The 21,317-nt window shown below is 40.9% G+C and overlaps 1 protein-coding gene across 2 annotated transcripts in view; it reads right to left on the reverse strand.

Moving 5' to 3' along the window:
* Window positions 1–3,246: 3,246 nt before the first annotated feature.
* Window positions 3,247–21,317, reverse strand: part of INO80 (INO80 complex ATPase subunit) — a 104,007-nt gene continuing 85,936 nt past the window's right edge. The window contains exons 29-36 of one of the 2 annotated variants that reach the window (XM_016152255.2): window positions 18,750–18,822; window positions 12,100–12,258; window positions 11,371–11,473; window positions 10,461–10,549; window positions 8,272–8,424; window positions 7,842–8,001; window positions 6,882–7,097; window positions 3,247–4,845 (exon numbers count right to left, since the gene is read on the reverse strand). In XM_016152255.2, the coding sequence (XP_016007741.1) occupies window positions 4,628–4,845; window positions 6,882–7,097; window positions 7,842–8,001; window positions 8,272–8,424; window positions 10,461–10,549; window positions 11,371–11,473; window positions 12,100–12,258; window positions 18,750–18,822 (1,171 nt within the window). In that variant the 3' untranslated portion in view covers window positions 3,247–4,627. Of the gene's footprint in view, window positions 4,846–6,881; window positions 7,098–7,841; window positions 8,002–8,271; window positions 8,428–10,460; window positions 10,550–11,370; window positions 11,474–12,099; window positions 12,259–18,749; window positions 18,823–21,317 lie in introns of both variants that reach the window. The other variant, XM_016152254.2, reaches the window with a different exon arrangement.

Genomic DNA, 21,317 nt, shown 5'->3' on the forward strand with positions numbered 1-21,317 from the left:
ATATCGGTTTCTGAATATAGCTTGATTTAACATTTTAGTTCTCCTGCTTCCTCCCTACATTAGTGCTACCCAGGGGAGAAAAGTGATGGAGAAATCATGAATTGACAGTTTTAAAATGAAAGAGAGAGAGAGAGAGAGAGAGAGAGAGAGACAGACAGACAGACAGACACACAGAGAGAAATGCATAAGGGACTGGATTTTCCTGAAAATGCTGGGATTTCGTTTTCTGTCATCAGGTAGATTAAGACTAACAGCAGATAGATAAAGTTGTATTTCCTGTGCAGGGCTGTCTGGCTAGAGTGGGGGACAGGGCATACAGAGATCAGAGTTTATTTTACTCTGACTGGCAGGGCTGGAGGTCCCTAAGGACTTGTTATTCTAGGTGTGGTCCAGGACTTGAAGCAAGGCCATTACCTGAGATGTCAGGTTTCATTCTAGATCTTCTGAAACATAATCTGCATTTTAAGATCCCAAGGTGATTTATATGCAATGTGAAACATTGATTTAAGGGATGATTAAGGTTTCAATTTTTTTTTTTTCTAACAGCTTAACTCCACACAAAATTTTTACCTAGCAGTAAAAAAAAGCACAGCTGCTCTGTTCAATTTGAGATTCACACCCCTTTAAGCTCATCACTAACAATAGCCCTTGAGGCAACACACCTAGGGATCTAGAAAACTCCAGAGACCAGCTAAAAGCCACTCATCTTGCCCAAGCTCCTGTTTAACATTTAAGGGAGCTAAGATGTTTCTAACAGTATGTAGTCTGCTGTGAGGAACATAGGTAGGTGTAAGTGTGTAGACTGTACCTGCAATCCAGCAGGGAGGCTCTACGGATGGAAACCGCTGGTAGATGCCAGGGCAAGGATGTACAGAGAAATCCAGTTCCACAGTGCCCACCTCCTGCCCAGTCCAACCATCAGAACCAGACAGACCCAAGCAAGTCCAGAGAATCCTGGGTGCTTCAACAAAGCTTTAGGCTGGAAATTGTGATAGGAAGTCCAGTGCAGACCCTGTATTTCCAGGGCTGCTCATACAGATCCACAATCTTAATATCTACTTACTTAGGACTCCCAGAGCTGGCTCATGTGGCAAAGAGACTCTGGCTGAAGGGACAGCCCTCACTGTAATGCAGACCAGACCTACACTCTAGGATTGGGCTTCTAGGCTTCCTGAGGCGGGCTTCTTTTAGCTAGGTGGTAACTCTCCCCAGATTTTTTCCATGTTAAAGGACTGGCTCCCTGAGTTCATCGGTAAAAGCTAGCTCAGTTACATGGGAGATAGAGAAGTCTTTGGAAAGATAGACAGGGCATGAATCATCATAACTTCAGACTGCCTCAAGTTGTTAATGAGCTCGAAGCCTTCACATTTAAGATTCAAGTCCCATCCCTCTACCCTCAGGGAGGGAGAGGTGAGAAGGGCCATTTGGGGTGTAAGTATCCCTCATTGTGAAATGTTAGCTGTTTCTTCAGGGATTGGATTGAAAATGAGTGAAAAGAAGTATACGGTAGCATGCTTGGGGACAATAAGAAAGGAGGGCTCTGATCCAAAACTTACACCCTTTTCAGGAGAGTGCCTATTCACATCGGGGCAGAGCTGTGCTAGGATCTCAGTTGTCAGGTCCCCAGAGAGGCAGCCACCACTGACTTTTTTGCAGGCTCTAGCTGTAACGTCACTGGGGGCCTTGCTCAGCAATAACAACTGGAAAGGACCCATCACAGTGGGTTTATTGACCAGAAGCTGCCGTGGTGACAATAGGGCAGGGTTAATTGGGAAACTGACACTGGTTTGTTCTGTGTGAGGCCTCGCTCAAGTTTACCAGCAAGAAAAACAAGACAGTGCTACTTCAAATCAACAAAATGTGACTGGATGAGCAGCAGCTGCCCAGGAGCCCGCCCACCCGATCAAGGGTACACAGAGCCAAGGCTCAGGTCACACTGCCAACACTCTTGGGAACAGCACGAGCCCTGCTCAAAGGTGATGCAAGGGCCTATCAGTGTTTTAGCTCAGAGAAACACCAACCACTAGTCTAGTTTGGGAATTCACTCTTTTTCCAACTGATCAAAGAGCCAAGTTTTCAAAGTCTGTATGTCTTTGGAATCCCTAGTAAAATATGTTTTCCTTCATGGTTCTTACAACTAACTTTGAGAACACTGAGTTCCTCTCTGTTTGTACAAGAGGTCCTCAAATAATATTTTGTTATAAAGTCGATGATAAGGTGTTTGTCTGATTTGCACGTTCTCCCCATGCCTGTTTTCTATGGGTTCTCTGGTTTCCTCCTACATCCCAAAGACATGCATGTTAGATGTACTGGCATGTCTACTATCCCAGTCTGAGTGCACGAGTGCTCTATGATGGAAAGGTGTCCTGTCCAGGGTTGGGTCCCCTCTTGTACCCTGAGCTACTGCGATAGGCTCTCGCTACCCAAGACCCTGAACTGGATGGAATACGTGAGTTGGAAAATAATCATCTTACATGTTTTTATAAATCTTTATTAAATGTATATATAGCTCACATTTTTTCAATGTTTACTATTAGAAGTATTTTGAATTTTTATTTAGAAGTTTTGTGATGTTTTTGTGACCAGAAATATGCCAAAGGAACTTAACTCTTGTGTATATCAATTAGTATATGGTAAAATTTTTCCTTATATTCATTTCATTTAAAGTTGCAGTTCCCAAGAACCTATCGACATCAAGTGAGGACATACTGTATTTCCATTGGCTTAATTGAGCTAGTGTACTGGAACTGCAAATGGGCTGGCTTCTGGGGTTCATATACATGTATTTGTACATATATCGTAGTTTTAGAAATTGGGACCAGAAAGTTCCTATCAGTTGGAACCTTTGCACACTGCCAGAATAACCTCTCACTTGTGGTTAGGAGAACGAATGTGTCAGTATTACTACTATGTAACTGTCTGATGGTGGACCAGGCCAAGCTGTCTACACTTAAGTCCTAGAGTCTAGGTCCTGAGTCATAATGAGCTTACACCCTAAGGGCCTTGGCCTTGGCTTGCCAGGCATTTGGTCAAGCTTCCTCTCCGATGGATAGAAGCAAATTCCTAAACCCAATTAAGGATGGTACAGAGGAAACACACAGAAACATCCTCATCCCACTGACCACCTGCCTTCTTTGACCACAGGAATGATGCAGGGGCTGTCTTTCCTTTACCCTACCATACATGCCACCAAGTGCCCTATGTATCTCCAAGGAGAGGCAGCTGCAAAGACCACAGACACCCCAATTTACATAAAATTATCTCACTCCATTTTATTTAAGATTTTTTTTTCTCCAGTTAGTAAAAGAAAGATGTGTCTCTCTTTATACATATGTACAAATTCAGTTATAAAAATAGACAGCACATTCAAAGAGAAAAAAGGCTTGGCATTTTTCTGATTCCCTCTAAATAGCATCTGTACACATGAGTCTGGGTTTGGGTAGGGAAATCTTAATGATTTAAATTAAATGACTCCCCTACCACCCCTACTCCAAAAAAAGTTTAAAAAATCAATCTATTTAAACTCAATTCCGCGATTTTCAGGTGTGCAAATTAGAGGCTGGCCCGCCCGGAAGCACCTGCTCCACCAGGGACATCAGGCTGGGGGCAGGCAGAAACACCTCCCATGCAAACACCACCCCTTTGCCTCTCTTGGAGGGAAGCAAGCTCAGGCTGGTGGGGCTGGGGCTGGGAGGGTCGGTGCTGAGCTTGCCCTCTCTCCATCCTCTCCTCCTCACTCCTGCTGTCCCTTCCTTTCTCAGTGCAATACAGACAGTGCATACAGCCAAGCAGGGGGCTGAAGGGCAAGGGTGGGGAGACTGTGCATTCAGGAAGGGCAAGGGAGTCTGTAAGAGGGGCAGTGAGGATGTCCTGCTGATTGAGGTGGCTCCTGGCCTCTTTACTGGCTTCTAGGAGTCCCAAGGTGGGAGCAGCTGTACTGTTGCTGGTGGGACCTGAAGGTTCTCTAGTGTGAACCATGCAGGACAGGGGAGGAAATTCTGGGAAAACAACTGCCTCCAGGCGTGCTTTCTCTAGTCTTCTGTCACCCTCACAAGCCACTACCTATTTCTGTAGTCCTTGTTTTCTTCAATGGTGATACTCTGACAAATGGGGTTTGGAGACCTTGGGAGCTACCCAAAGACTGAGGATGCCAGATACATGATTTCTTCCCTTCCTAGCCCTATAGGAAATCCCAGCCCTAAGAGAAGTCTCCACTATAGAAGGCTCTTCATAGCACTTTGTGGAGCCTTTGCAAGGTACATGGCCAGAGCTGAAGAGTAGAATGGGGATGGAGATAGTGTGTCTGATCATCTAAATGGGGTCTATGTCAGGCCCTTCCCCAGTACAAGGTTTAAGATGTGGCTGTCAAGTTCATCTGAGATGCTGTGGGCTGATCCCTGTCCATGGGCCTTCTTCCTATAGGCAACCCCAGACCGCTCCTCTTCAGACACAGGTGATAAAAGTGCTCACCAAAAACCTGACTGTCCTTCCCTCGCTCCAACTGGTCATCTCTTCCCTCTGACTTGGGATGTAAGATGTTGCACTGGGCAAGCCATCCAAAGACCATTTTCAGGCTAGGACTCTAGCCCCTGGTTTGGTTGAAGGAAGCTGGGGGGGGCCCAGGTGGTTACCGTCCTCCAGAGGGATTGGTGCTTTTACCCTGTTTTCTGACCAGAGAGTCTGGGGCTAGGCTGCTGGTCAAGTGGAGGCTCTTGGGAGTCCCAGGAACGTTATTTCCTTTGCTCAAAGGGGAACTCAAGGGGGAAGAGGCGCTTGAAGGTCCAAAGTCAGCAAGGCCAGCAGGCCGAACAAGGGATGTCTGCAGAGGACTACTGGCAGAGATTCCTGTGGGGATGAAGACAGAGACAAGAAGAAGGTGAACGTCAGTCCTGTTTGAGCTGCCCTGGCACCTGATCTTGGTTACTGGAGTCTGGGCTGGCAGTGAGGTCATGGGGAGCCCTCCCCGTCAACCTCTTAGCAATTTGCTTGCTTTTCCTATCAACTGTCTTTTCATTAAAAGGGATGCATTTTTAAGAGAAATATAACACCTACCCAGCCCTCTCTACATTACCTCATCCACAAGGAGTAAGATATCACCTTGTCTCTCAAAGACAGAGCATATGTTACATGTGGGGAAGCCAAGGGTGAGGGAAGAGGTGTAGCTTTCTAGGCACTAACTTATTTTCTTATACAGTCCTTCTTTCTACTTGAGGAACTATTTGTGATTAGCTGCTTCTTAATTTAGAAGATGTCCTCTACTCCCCAGTATGGCCAGAGGGCACAAGGCTGCCCACTCTTTCCTGCACCTATACTCTTTTGCTGTATGTGGCTAACCCTGTTCTCCAAGCCCTGTCACTTCAAGGACCCATTTCAAATCTCCCATCTTCAGTGATGGCTTCCTGCGCAAAAGTGAATTTTTTTCTTGTATAAGCCAAATCCAATTATATCTGATAATAAGTTGTCCAATATTTTGCTTCAATTATTTGTGTACTAGTTTTACTCTTAAAAAAATTGTAAGTGCTTGGTGTGGTAAGCAGACACATGTCTCTTTTCATCCACAGTGGAACTACAGGTAATCTTTGAAGCAGTTCTTTCTCTTGTTTTCTATTCCTAGTTACCAAGCACTGTTGATTTTTCTTGTCACACACTACCCCCTGTTGCCTCCTTAGCCTCTCCTGCCCCCTCCTCAGTCCAGGTCTCCAGGATAAAGCTTGATGAGTATTATGCCCTGCTTAACTGTGGGTGAGACTCTGCCATGGTGGTCTTGACTATTGGCAAGATTATTGTTTTCCAAAAATATAATGAGGGTTAAGAGACACTGGCCTAGACTATTATCTTCATATTTGTTAAATTAACAAATAAATAAAAGCTGATATTTGTACAGTAGGAGAACGGGGAGGTGAACTAACACTGAGCACTTTCTATTCAATAATGCCCTATTTGCTATAACAACCCAATGAGCTAAATACTAAGCCCATGTTTTGAATGTGGAGAGAGGTCTATAAACAGGAGTACCCCTTCTACCACTCTCAGATGTCTTATGTTTCATTGCTACAACTCTCCTCCACTTGTCATGGTCACAACAGTCACCTCAAACCACAGCCCCGTGTCATACATCTGATAAGCAATTGCTCATCAAGTCATGTCATGTCTTTCCAACCTTAACTCCCAGTGCGCCTCTTCAGCACAGCCTGACTGATCTGCTCAGTGACTTTCCAATATGCCTTAGTCATTGCAGCTTCTCTGCTGCCAGTCCAAATCCTTCATCATCCTTCTCCTTCTTTTCAAATTACAGTCTGGGCACTTTGTCGTAAGGTCCTTGGTTCCTCCTTCTGATCTACAACTACAACTAAGGTTTCCAATCTGCTTTTTTTCACTCAATACTCATTGCCTTGCAATTGCTGTTAAACATATTCCACATACAGCTTTCCTTTCTCACTTCTATTATATACTTAAGAGCAGGATCCTTGTGTTATACTCCTATTTACATAGCAGGTGCTTAATATCTAAGGTGATGAATCACATAGTTTGGTAAATGTTAACTATGCTAGCCCAGACTATTGAAATGTAATTGTTGAAATATTGGTCTCGGGGAAAAAAATCAGTTTTCAAAGCAGGGAAAACCCTGAGAGTTTAAAGCAGTAGAGTTCAAAAATTCAGCTCGCTCTCTTCACAGTTACTTCCACTTTGAAGGCGGCATTGTACTAAGTCCCAAAGACAAGGGGGAGGATCAAGACTGCTCAATGCAGAAGCGGAACCCAACATGGGCTCTGGGAAGGAGCTTCCTGGCCTGGGGGTGTCCTACCTGGCAAAATGCTCGATAGACCCTCCTGACTATCCCTGACCAGAATAAAGCCTGCAGCCCTGCAGGGCCTCTGTACCTTTAGACACGTTGTACCCGTATGCAGCATAGGCAGCTGCGGAGGCTGCTGCAGCCCCTGCTTTGGCTCCTGCCATTGCGGCAGCACTGCCCGCGGTGGACTTCCGGCTTCGGCCTTTCCCTGCTCCTTTGGCTGTGCTTCCTGAACCTTTAGGGCGGCCTCGGCTTCGGGCTGAGTGACCACGTCCTGCGGTTGGCATTTCCTGAATGGAAATTCCTGTGGGAACAAATGGGCCAAGAGACAAAAAAGTCAATCTCTTCATATGTTAACAGAATCTTACTCTGACAGGGAAGGCTGGCTCTAAGGGTATTTGTTTCAGGACTTCCAGGGAAGTCTATGTTCCCATTTTAATGGCTGGATCATGGGATCACACAGAGTTCGTAAGAATTCTAAATGGCTATAACACCCTGACTCCTTGAGCTGCTTTCTTTCTAGAAAAGTGGTTCTATTACTCCTGAATTTCTTCTCTAAACAAGAACATAATGAAATGAACTCTCAAGGACTGGCTACCTGAGATCCACCTGCACGTTCCAATGTGCTCCTGCCTTGGACAGCCAACTTACTCCCAAGTTTTAAACCTAGAGATATCTCGAGAAACTGCAGCAACACTGAGCCCCTGAGAACAAAGTGAGGAAAGACCCATCAAAGCTAACTTTAATTAAAAACTAGCAAAAAAGAGGGTGAAGCGTGAAAGATCGGGCTATCTAGAAAACAAAGAAGTCTGAAATCTTTGTGAAGTTTAGTTTGCTTTCCCTAAATCTTCCTTTTCCCCTTTCACTTAATAGTGCTAACGAAAGAATGAGTGTAAAAAGTCTTTTTGTTTCACTCCATTCTTCTTTAAAAAAAGTAGAAAATGCGATCAACCTAGAAGGAATCGGGATCTCACCCACCACCAAACTAATGCTTTTCTTGAGGCAATGGACCAGGCCTAAGTTGTATGTCATTTCTAGAATTACTTACCGTTCACAGTGTCCGAGACAGATCCCGTTATGGAAGCAGGGGAGTTAGTGGCTCGAGATTGAGGGGCCGAAGAGGCTGGGTCATCCACAATGACCAGCATGTCACTGCTGCTCTCATCAGGGGGAATGGAACCAGTGTGCAGCTCACTGCTGATGGAGATCTAGAGGAGGAAGGGTCGAGATAACCACTACTCATGTCTATAGCCAAATGGCCCTGTACCTATATGAGGGCGTGCTTCTCAGGTCTTGCCACTATTTCCCTCTCCTACCTGGCTTCACTCCTGAGGGTTAGAGTCCCTGCTCTGGCTCCAAAGAAGCCAGCCTGTCCTCAACTGGAATGTGCAACCCCCTTCTACAAGGCAGGAGGACTCTAGGAGAACCAAAAGCTATAAGGTTAGGACAGTCCCACTGCTGCGATAAAGGAACCTCACCTCACTGAAAGGGCTGGGCATGGCCGAGTCCACGCTAATGAAGGAGTCGTCCCCGTCAGCAGAGAGGTTGGAGTTATCAGCCGAGGGAACAAATGGAATCACCAAGTTCATACCCTCCTTTCTCCTTTTCCCATCCAATTCATCTTCCTTTTTCTTCTGGGAACACATAAATCAAGAAGTATGGACATAGTATGAGGACAGGCACCAAAAGCAGAGTAGGTTGGAGAAGAAAGTGATGACAGAAATTTGACTCTTTGTGAACTTTTAGGTTTCATTTTTCAATTACTGTATCTTTAAGAAAGAAAAAACTCCTCAGGAAGGAGGAAAGAGATGGCTTAATAAGAGTTTATGTACATTCTACCACAATAATAGAGTTGAAAAGTAAGCCAGTCACACTGAACCAAAGCTGCACTGAGCCTAATCCTCATGGGGCAAAGTGCATAGCCAGCTTCTGGCACATCCAAGCTGCAGCATTTATCAGAGGTTGAATTAATGTGGTCCCACAAGAGGGAGGACCAAATTTTGTGCGCATCTCTTTTTACTCTGTCTTCTTTTTATAAAGGTAATGAATGTTCTTATCATACTCAAGAAATAATGATGGGTTTTTGCCATTGTTTGGTTGTTATTTCCTCAATTTACATGCAAATGCTTAAGGGCTGAGTGACTGAGCTATACTAAGCACTTGTAGAACCAAGTTCAGTAGGTTAGGGACCTAGATTAGGGACCAAGGATCACAGAACGTTTGGAAAATTCTGGGAATCACACCCGCCCACTGTAACTAACTGCACTTGTTTCTACACCTATATTAAGGTTAATATGGTAGTCTTCGTGTAGTTTATATTATCATTGGATACATATGTGCAATTTCTATGCTCCTGGTAGATGGCTTCTGATGCAACCTCAGTCCATCCTACAATGTCTTGTATTAGGAAACCACCTTTTCTTCTTTGATATTGTTTCTGAATGTTAAAACTATTTCATTTCTAAATAGTAGTAAGTAATGGGTTGCAGATTTGAGGATGGAGTCATGACAGAGAACCTGAGCAGAGATGGCAGCCCAGGCTAAGAAGAACATAATCCTTCATTCCTGGGATTTTTCAGCTTTGGAATTATAGTGTATACCAGGGGCATTCTTCAGGCTAGAAATAGTTCTGCTTAGCAGAAGGTACAATCAAGGGTGTGAATTTTACATTAGGAATAGCTAGTGTATCTACTAGTAGATGGTCATATACTATAGACAGGCTCCTAGGCTGCTGACCATCAGGGCCTTATAGCTAAAGGGATATAGGGCCCAAAACAAGCGCCGATAAGGGGAAGAAGCCAACCTTCACTTCAAACAGAACCAGTTTTAACATGTGGCTATGCAATATGCTTCAGACAAACCAAATAGTCCAAGGGCCCAGAGATATAGAGATGCCAGAAAAAATTAGAAAACACTTTCTGTAGGGTAATAAAGCGGTTCCAAACTAATGGTCCTTGGACATATAATAAGTCTGGGAAATTAGAACGAATGGACTGACTCCTGCACTAAGAACAAGTCCTGAAGGCCTCATTTCCGATTTACATGTCAATAAAGACTAGAGATAAGGGTTACTGATATAATATTTTAGTGGAAACAGCAAGATAGGGAGAAATATAGGGGAATTACATCCCACTTTGCAGCTAGCCTGGTGGGCTCAAGCAGGAAATGTCAGAAAAGAGGCAAAAAAGAGCTCAAATTCTTGGCATAGATTAGAGAAAAACAGATGTACAGATTGGCCAGCAACTTATTTTTTAATGGTAGATGACTAAATGTTATGCTAGCAGAATCATGGTAGAAGGATTTGCTCTAATGACCTCTTAGTCTCTTTCTAAGATTCTATGAAATCTAATAATGTAAATACATTCATCTTACCCACATTTAGCCTTATGATTTGTAACATCCTGACAAATGGTTTCCATAATTACATATGACCATAGAAAGGATGAGTGTGTCCAGGGAGTACAGGTCTACCAAGGCTGAATTTCTCCTAATCAAATATCAATAAGCACAGAACTGCTACTTATCACACACAGTTGGAGCTCGATTACCAACCAGTAACCAAGATGACAAGCCATATAGTCTGAAGCCTTTTCTGTAAGTACCACCCTGCCCCCACCAGCCCTCGTCGGTCAGCCCAAGCAGCCCAAGCAGCCCAAGCTTGAGATACCTTCTCTGCATACTTTTCCCGCTTGCGCTTGCGCTCTTTAACTCGGTTGGTTTCCTCCTGCTGCCGTTTCTCTTCTTGCCGAAGCCTTACTATCAAAATTAAAAAAAAAAAAAAAAAAGATCCGATGAGATATCTGTGGCAATCATAATCTTCATTCTTTGAAATTAAAGTGGCCATATCCTTTGATATTTATGATCCAAAGAATGGATTCAATCTGTCCAAGGCAGATAACCTGTGGTTTTAATTTGGAGAAGGAATAGAGTTCTTGGATTCTTAATAGTTTTTGGGTTCAAATCATGATTTAGTTTAATTACCATGGGCCTTCCCTTGCCTTTATTCTTTTTCCTTTTCTTTTCGGTCTTTCAATATCTCTCATTGCACATTTCAAGTGTATAGAGTCCCAAAAGGTTTATAGAAGGTGGTGGCAAATGCAAGCACCATAAAAAGGAGCTTCATCATATTTTCTGATGTGATGCTGTGGAAGTCATCAGAGGCTCACAAGGTAAGTCAGAAATATATTATTTTCGAAAGCAAGAATACATGGGAGAAGGGTTTGTATGTCACAGCAGTGTGTTTTTCCATCTTCTCCACAGAAACATTTCTCTGGGCAGAACAAAGTAAATTTATTACTGCTCAGGAGTCTAGGGAACTAGGCTTCCTGGTGTAAACTTATTTGAATCATATTACTTTAAATAATATATGTGAATTTTACTTTCTACTCCATAACACATGCTTATTTGGGTTTTAATATAAAATACTGACATGAAAATGTTTCTTCGCAAATACAGTGTTTGGCTTTGTTCACTCTGGGCACACAGCCAAGGGCCCCTTCCATTTTCAGTTGTATGTGGCCAGAGAAACATTTTTTGATGTTTAATGAGAGCATAAACAAGAGGTTTAGAGTACATACGTTTCTTCTCTAACTCTTCATCATCTAGAAGAAGACTAACCACCTCTTTGGGTTTCAAGGTATCTGGTTTGAAGTTCCCACCAGAAATCACCATCCGCTGAATCTATACAAAAGCAGATCGAAACGTCACAACCATGCTATTCCCTCTGGCAAATATCCAGAAAGAAAGAAACATCCTTCTCAATCTGATCCTCCAATGAGGCCCCTGGATTCCCTATTTTCATTCATCCAACTGGCTCATCCAGAATATTTATTCCATTTCCAACAGAAAGGACAATAAGAACGTCTTTGCTTGGGACTGCTAATTGATAGTTAGAGGATCCAATTATAATGAATCAAGATGGGGGGGGGAAAACCTGATCCAAATAATAATTTCTTTGGAAACTAGCAAATCTGGCATATACCTCAGAGGCTGATCAAATTGAGAGCACTAGAGTGAGAGCTCAAATGTTATCCCTTCTTCCTTGAATATGAAAGTATATCAAACGTAAGGGCCATGACTGGTATCACCTCCACATAAACAAGAGCTGAATCTAGGCTGTAAACACCATTCTGGTAGTAAAGGAATGAGAAATGGCCAGGGCAGTAGAAATTACCATTGTATAGGACCTGATTTTATTTTCTATCCAGTAGAAATTCAACCCCTTCATGATCAATGAAAGGCAAGAGAGTCTTAGTCTAGTCAATATGTAGTACACAAGTATAGTATTTCTTTTGCCTTCTGCTTACCTCACTCTTCTCCTTGGCTCTCTGTAGAATGCGTTCTTCAATGGTGCCTTTACAGATGAGCCGGTACACAGTAACCTGCTTTGTCTGCCCCAAGCGGTGGGCCCTGTCCATGGCCTGCTGGTCCACAGTGGGGTTCCAGTCGCTATCATAAAAGATCACCTGCATAGGCAGGACAAGAATACAGAAAGACTGAGGCACTCTCGGCGCAAAATCAGGAATTCTGAGAGCAACCCAGCTCAGCCATTCATCTCTTTGGAATAGTTTGATGCCAGATTTTTTCCTTATGGGTATTAAGATGAGCAGATACCCATTTATAAAACCAAGCCATTCCTTCGCTTGCTCTTGGCTAAAGAGACATACTCTAGGGCTTGTACTCAGGATTTTTATTAAAAGAGGGAGTGGCAATAATATTAATACTTAATACTTAGTTGTTTAATGTGTATTAACTTATTGAAATCCCATAATAGCTATGATTCAGGTACTATTACGATCCCATTTTATAGATAAGGAAACTGAGGCACAGAGAATTAAGAGTATTTATTCAAGATTACACAGCCTAAGTAAACAGCGGGATGTGAGGAATGTGGAAAGCTTTTTTTCAGCACTAGGCCTACTTGGTAAGAGACATGCATGACTCTCCTGGCATTCTCAGGCTCCCATCAACAGGGTCACTTTTTGTTCCTTGAATTCCAGGGAAGAAACATTTAAAGGTTCACTGGAAGCTAATTTTAGTTTGCTAAACAACAAACACAAACAACAAAATATACTGCCTCTCCCTCACCCTACAAGTGATCCTAAAACCAACAGACTCCTGGGTACTCAGCCTTGATACTATATTATCCAGTAAGACCTCCAGAAAGAAAGCCCGTTCAAAATGGCACTCATGTCTCATGCACCCTCCTCTTTATTTAATCAAGTCACAAAATTCAGCCAGTGCTTCCTCAGAAACAAACTTATCTTTTCTACAGCCCCATTGTCCCTATCCTGGAGTAGGCCCTCACCACCCATGTCTAGCCCACAGACCAGAAGGCTTCCTAGATCTGTTTCTTCTTCAGTCTATACTGGGTACCACTGGACACCACTCCCTCTCTGCCAGTTATGCTCTAACACACCAAGTTCAAACTCCTGTCAATAATCAGGCCTTGCTAAACTGAACCAACTTCATTTCTATTCTTTCCTAACATAAATACACCCCTTCTCTTTTGTCAGATAAGTCTCTTCAGTGTTCTTCACTTATATTACATTTCTTTACACTACTTTTTGCTCGAGCTGTTTTTCTGACCTAGAATCCTTCGACTCACCTCTACTGGTTGTTTAAGATTCAGACCACTTCCAGGAAGGCCTACCTGATTTCTCTTGCCTATATAATGTCTCCTTTTCCTATTCCTCACGAATTTCTATTAGAAATAACAACTAAATTTCTATTAGAAATACAGCTAAAATCTGTTGAGCACTTACAATGTATGTGGCACTAGTGTGCATATATATCTCATTAAATTTTCACAAAACCCCTATATATTTCCTTTATCTTATAAATTAAAAAGAGACTGGCCTGAGCTCACAACCCTAACAGTCTCCTCCCACAACCTGCACTATTAACAATATCTTTTGTGGCCCACCCTGGTTCAAGTTCCCACTTAATTACTATCTTCAATGGGTGTCCAATTATTTCATGTGTACTATTTAAGATATCTTCCCATCTAGTCTTATTGGAGGACAGACACCATCCGTCAGCAGAAAGCAAGATTCCATAGATACTAGTCAATTGATACTAAAATCTCAGGAGATTGATCAAAACTAGACAGAGCCTAAAAATGCAAGAGAAATCTATCTAGCTTGAAACTGGTTCTGTATGATGCTTTTCCCAATGCCTAACACTATTCCTAAGTAACTTATTTATTTTCTCATTTAAAAATAAAGGAAATTCTATCATTCTCTGGAGAATTCAGACTTTGGTAAAGATGAACAAAAGGCATTAACATTTTCACAATGCTCTTGCTTCTACTAATAAGATCCCACACTGCGGCTCCTTTTGTCTTGCTTTTATATAAGGTATAGTCCCTCAACTTTTAGTACAGGTTAGAATTACTGGGGAGAAAATTATAAACTGCCTCCCAAAGAAAAACATTTGTGAAAGCTTATTATTAACTCACAGTGTCCACAGGCCTAGAATTTGAAAATACTAAATGCTTGTCACTTGTAGATGAGCACAGCAAAGCTGACCACAGGACATTTTGGAGCTTCAACAAAATATATAAAATTCTAGGAAATCCAGCTTAAATTTTCAAGGAGAACAAAGGAAGAGAAGATAGAATTAATGAAAAGGAGACTGCCAATTGGACTAGGGGGAAACGTTCCTTGCCCCATATACCTAAAATGACTACATATGTGGAAAATGAGAACTGACATCACACCTAAAATATAGTACCTTTAGTTGTTCAAGCCTACGGCAATATGGTTCAGCATGAATTCATAATGGGGAATTCTATATTATGAATCATTTCATAGGTACTTCCTTAACATTTACATTTTTCCTGGAAGTCCCAGTGGCAACCAAATCTAATTCAACTTGGGTTCTTTTGAGCTCATAAACAGTTAAGAGTAAAGCCTAATGAGGCAGGTTTGCAATTTAACTTCAACTCACCCCTGCCCCAAATTTAGAGGCTATTTAGTGGCCCTCCCCTCAAAATTAAATTTAAATGGATTAAAAGAGGTAAGAAATATGGGAGGAAGAGAGAATAGTATAAGATTCTATTTAGAAAAATACTTACCTGGGGAAAAAGAATATGAAATATAAACTAATAAGTTAAAACAAGAGCAAGAATGAGACAATTCAAAACCAAGCTAGATGTATGATTATTATCTAATTTGACAATAAAATGAACACAGAATCAACTATGCATGAATTTGAGGTGGTGGTAGAGGTGGGGAATTGGGGAGGCAATGCCCATCACAGTGGGACAGAAATGACACCTGTATTTGGTAATCAAATTTATGGAACTCGGTGAGACATTCTAGAGAAAAACAAATAATGAAATGATTAGAACAGTGACTTAACTAGAAAAGATTAAAGCAAGTCAATCTATAAAGCGTGCCCCAGCAATGACTAAAGGGAAATATATGAATAGTCAGCATCTTCATGAAGTTGTAAACACCAAGCTGTACAGGAATGACGAGGGACAGTTGAGATGGGGTGGAGGACCTAGCTATATAGGTCAATGAATGAGTAGTAGTCAAGAGATGAGGGACTGAAATGGAAAACAGGAAGATTTCAAGAGGAATTAACTGGAAAAAGTTGGACCAATTCTTAGAGGGAGGAATTTTCTTTTTACCCCAAGAGAATGGGTGGAAATTCAGTCCCCTGGGAGGGCCGAAAGCTGTCCCATGTTGCCTCAAAGAACATAGGACTTCTCATATTGCTACCAAGGGACAAAAAGCTCATTTTCTCTCTACACATAAGCATTTAAAACAGGTTTGACATAGAAACAAAACAGTGCAGTTTATAATAACCCCTTACATTAAGCCAAGTCAAATGCAAAGAGATCCCTACTTTAGGAATAATACACAAAGAACAACACAGATAGAGTAAGGGGCAGCTGCCATTAATCACATGGTAAAATCATGTTTTTACTAAAAGAGTGGGCCAGAGTCCCACTGTTTACAAATACATGTTTATATATGCATTTTCAACCATAAAACATCGAGTTTTTCCTGACATTTTAGGTTAACCTCTTCCTTGTCCATAAATGGTTCTGGGAATCTTCCAAAGCTAAATAAATCTCAGGACAAAGGAAAAATGCCAGGCAAGCAGTTGAGCCTATTGTTTTTCTAACAATAACACACAGAGTATAATCTGACTTCATACGAAGCATTATCTAGGAATTCATTTCAATCTGTGGTCTCATTTTTCTGAGGAGTATTCCAGAAGGTTTTAATTTACAAGTGGGTCCCCAAGCCCTCCCCTCGAAATTAAATGTAAATTATTTTGGAATTGAGAACTCAAGAATATTTAGAGCTTCTCTTTAGCCCCCAGATGAAAACAGAATTTCTATTTCTACTTCTCTAGCTATGGGTTAGGAGCCTATTTTGGTTATTTGTGGAGCTTTTTACCCCCATAAGGCAAACTATGTGAACAGCAGAAGTATGCTGCAGATCTCCCCTCTCAAATCTGTTTTTTTTTTTTTTTTTTTGATCATTCAAATGAACGAGTAGCGGAATTATTCCTTAAGAAACCATAGACCAAACCTGAGATAGGCAGGTTGAGAAAGAATATACATTTTAATGAAATGAACTTACGCTCAAACTACCCAGGTGACCTATCCAACCTAGATGACACTGTTACTTAATGTCTGCTAAGAATCTTGAACATAACGTACCTTAAACCAAACTCGTGATTTTCCCAATCAAACCCCACCTGCACCCCCACCCCAACCTTCCCAATAATCAGCAATTGGTATCTCCATCACTCCAGCAGCATAGGTTAAACACTTTAGAGTTCTCTACAACTCCTGCATGTCCCACATCCAATTTGGGAACAAATCTTATTGTCAGTGCCTCCAAAATATACGCAGATCCCACAATTTCTCACTACCTCCACTACTTTTGTGTCTAACTCATCTTGTGTCTAACTCCTAACTGATCTTCCTGCTTCTACATTTCTCCCTATAGTTCTCTTATCCCTCCCCACCCCAAGCCAGAGGGGCACATTTATACCCAAGCCAAATCATGTTAGTCTTCTGTTCAAATTCTTCCGGTGGCCTCCTATCTCGAAATCCTTACCATGGCCCTACTAAGCCTTACATGATCTGCTTCTGCAACACTCATCTCACATCACTCTTCCCCCCTCATTTATTGTTCCACCTACATAGAGCTAACTGTTGCATGCTGCCAAGCATGTTCTTACCTCAGGGCTTTACACTTATCTCCTCTGCCTGGAATGCTCTTCATTCTGCCAGATATTTGCTTGGCTTGCTCCCTTTCTTTAGATCCTGGCTCAAATGTCACCTTATCAGAGAAGCTTTACCAGCCCATATAACATAGCAACCCCTGATCATGAGGGGGTTTTGAAATTTACCAGATGGAAGAAGAGGCACCCAAGAGAATGCTCTATGCTGAGGGAATGGTTTATGCAACAGTATGATACAGTATGGTATGTTCAGGAAAACTACGAATCTATCATTATTTCTGGAATATAAATTTTAGAAGGGAAAGCAGTCTGGCGATTAGACTAGACAGGATGATAAAGGCCACAAAATGAAGGGCCTTGTATGCCATGTAAAGGAGCTTATCTTGTAGACTCCCTGAAGAGTTTTAAGCAAGGGAGTGGAATGGTTAGAAAAGAAGGATATAAACAAAGTAGATATAGGGCTGGGGGCTGAGAATGGAGTTCAAAAGACCAGCTAGGATGAATCTTGTACTCACATTGAGATTATGACTAAGTTGGGAATGAATGAAATGTTTACCAAGAACCAAAGGACAAAGAGAAAGATAAGTTTATGCTACCTGATATGGCACCAAGTGAGCCATTACATCAGAGAACCTACAAGAACAGCACCTACCACCAATGATAGCCTTACCTTAATATGAACTGAGGCTGATGATGTGCACATCAGATATAGCAACTACCTAGCTATGCCCCAGTGTCCTCAGGCCCTGGAGCCCTGTCCCAACCTGGTTACCTGGCAAAAAAGGTTTAGATGCCAAGGGAGGTATGGCTGAGTCTTATGGTTGATATTCTACTTATAATGATATTACAGAATCTGTTTTTTATTCTTGAAAGTAGGCAGTTCTGTGATGTACTAATGAATAAGAAGAAAGAACGAACACAGCTTAGGAGTGAAGACTGGGAGACAAGGAATCTAGTTCCAGTTCAGCTGCTGTGAGTCTATTCAAGTCTCCATACTATACTTCAGTTTGCATCCTTCTCATATTTGTGGGTTTTTCGATGCTCTGTTTTTCACAGAGAAGCACAACAGCCACATAAAATAACATTTTTATAGTCATGTCTTCTATAAAAAAATTTCCTATTTATAAAAGATTATGAAAACTGTTATTAAATAAATTTGAATACTGGGACTAATTCTGAGATTCAAAAGGAATGTTCTTTCTACTCCCTTTCAGATACTGAAGTATTCTTTCAAAGAGATTGAGTATGAAGATAGATAACTTGATGAAATGTCTTTTTTACTTCATTTTTTAAATTACTAATTTCATTACTCTCCAACCACCTTTTGAAGTTTGGGATACAAAAATATGAGTTTTTCTTACTATGAAATAATGCATAAGAGTAATAAAAGAAAGCATCCTGATTTGTTCAGTTATAGCTCCCCAAACCAACCTGGTTGGGTTGACTAATTTTTTTTCAGTGTTTATTCACTGACATACTCCAAGTATTTGGACCATATTAGACACATAGTAGGTATTCACTAAATATTTGTTGAATGAGTGTTAGAAACTTATTCCAAAGGAATGCATAGAAAAGTCCAAAAAATGTTCCAGTTTCAGGCAAAGCACGATTACTGTCATTTAACACAACAGAAAGCAAAGAAATAAAGTTTGTGACAGAAAGCAAAGGATAATACCAATTGAAAGACATATTTATAGTAAAAAACCTGCATATACATATGGTGTATTGTGTTCTCATTACTTACTGTATCTGCAGCAGTGAGATTGATGCCCAGTCCTCCAGCTCGTGTGCTTAGCAGGAACACAAAGATATCGTTCCTGCAGAAGAGAGAGGCATATGTTAAGAGCACAAAATGAAAAAGAAAAATGGCATGTGGCATAAGAGAGGGACTTCTTGAATACAGAACAGAATCTAGGGCTAGAAAGTTTTGGTGGTTACACAGTCCTGATCTAATAGTTCTTTGACACATTGTACAAAATGTGCTCCATTGCTAAGATCAAACCATGGCTGTCATCTTCCAATCTGTAGATATACTTTAGCTGCCCACTAATACTGACAGGCAATATAATTACAAACATGTAGTAAATACAAAAGTAGGTTATCATGGCAGTAGAGGCCTCTCTCTATATAAAACAGGCATATTTTTAACTAGGCGAACCATTTCTAGTTCATACAGAAGAGACAAATAAATCAGTTTTTCCTGGTATTCCCCCTAATAAGTTGAGAAGTAATAATTATAATTCCAAAGCACTCATTTTCAGCTGAAGAAAGTCAGTCCCAGAAAAATGACCTGAGGGCCTAAGACCCAGGTCATGATTTCTATGTATGTATGAAGTTGAACTTAGGCTTGATTAATGAAGACGGGTTGGAATTAAAGTACTTTTTGAAGAATTCCAACATAGTCCTTAAACAGATATGATTACATACAGTTTTCTGTTATTCTTTACATCATATTTCCTTTCACGGAAACCTAGAATTACAAATAAACTAATAGCTGCCACTGCCACTCACTCAGGCAACAAATATTTACTGAGTATCATCTAGGAATAAGGCCCATGCTAGTCATAAAAAAACAGGCTTTGACTATAAGATTTATCTATGTACACACATACAATTAGGCACTCAGTTTGAACACAGTCCTTGCATTTTCATGTTTCTGCCATTTGATATTATTTTCCGGAACATTTCTAAGAAATTCCATTATACCTGTGAGCAAACCTTACAGTCCCCTAAGTCAAGATGCTAATCTCCTTTTTCATGACTATAATGAGGAATACAACTAGAAATTCATTTACGTCGGTGTTACTCAAATTGCAGGTCATAGCTATCACTAGTTATGAAATCAGTTTGGTGGATCTGGATCACATTAAAGAAATATAACAGATTAGAAATATTGCAACACATTAGAGGTCATAAGGATAAGTACTGCTTTGTGAAATATAAGATATGGTATATAGGCACTAAATACCAAGGTACTATTCTGTAGGTTCAAGTAGGAAAAAAAAAAGGGAAACACAGACATCAGAATGTTTTCATCTTTTGATGCTGTTCTTCCTTGATAAAGTCACTTAACTGCTGAAGACCTGTTTCCTGGATATAAAATAGGGATGACTCTGAATACAGTTGAAGTGACTAATTGATGACATATCAACAGCAAACATGAGTATCGGTGAAGGAGTTATTTTGAAATAAGCATCCTGGTTAATCACTAAGCTTGGTAGGTCCTAGTAGAAATCTGTCTATTATTTGCATTGTTAAACACAACTTTCCTAGAGGCATGGATAACAGAGCATATTCAGAGGCCTTTTGTAGGGCATGAGTCCAAAAGCTCTGTACTCTTATGAAAGTTGTACTAGTTTATCCTTGAATAATACCGTGAAGTTTACTATTTCATAATTTTATTTAATTTATGTTATCTTTTATGGTTAAGTCATAAATAAATCGTAATACAGGGCAAACCAAAAAGTTTAAAGGCATGTGCCAGTTTACAAACATATTTTCCAATAGATGTGGGATAATGTAAATGGAAGCTTGATACCTCACAGCCCTTAGAATAATACTTAATCACAAAAAGTCTTCAAATAAAAATTGAATTTTCTAGGCTATACTCATCTAAGAATAATCCTTCCCACTCTGAGTCTGAGAAGACTGCTCTTCCCCTCTATATCCCTCTCCTGCTTTGGTTATTACAGAGGCAGGGGTCAGAGGCTTCTCTCCAATACCTGTGTGAGAGCTGATGAGAGTCACCCAATGGCTAGGATTTTTTTTTGGTGATTCCTAAAGCAGTCCACAGCCTCAGCATGGTGTAGGAGCAGGGAAATGGAGATGGAATGGGGAGGGAGGTAGAAGGCAGTTGGGAACTACAATAGAAGGAAGGGTAGAAGCATAAAAATGGGTCATTTCCATAGTCCGGACAGCCAGAGATATAAAGCCCCAGATATAGTAATCACTTACAATTTTTTCTACATATAGAAAAAACACTAGCAAAAGGAATCTAGGTAAAAATAAATTACTAGCAAAACTTAGAAATAAAATGGTGGGAAATGCTTTTTTATTTTGGATGTTAACTATGTATTAAGAAGATGCCTTTTAATGATGAGGTAGATGGTAAATAGCAAGGTTTGACTGCATTCAATTAAATTTTACCATGCTATAATGGAAAAATAAGGATTACTGTAACCTTGGGTTGTTAAAATCAAAGAAATTAGTTTCCATCTTGGATCACATTGTTGTATTATTTACTAAAAAACAATCTAAATCAAACTGCTGAGAATTCCTTTCTACCTAATAAATCTAGTATTGATAATGTGAT

The sequence above is a fragment of the Rousettus aegyptiacus genome, unplaced genomic scaffold, assembly GCF_014176215.1.
Source record: "Rousettus aegyptiacus isolate mRouAeg1 unplaced genomic scaffold, mRouAeg1.p scaffold_m13_p_3, whole genome shotgun sequence".
Classification (NCBI taxonomy): domain Eukaryota; kingdom Metazoa; phylum Chordata; class Mammalia; order Chiroptera; family Pteropodidae; genus Rousettus; species Rousettus aegyptiacus.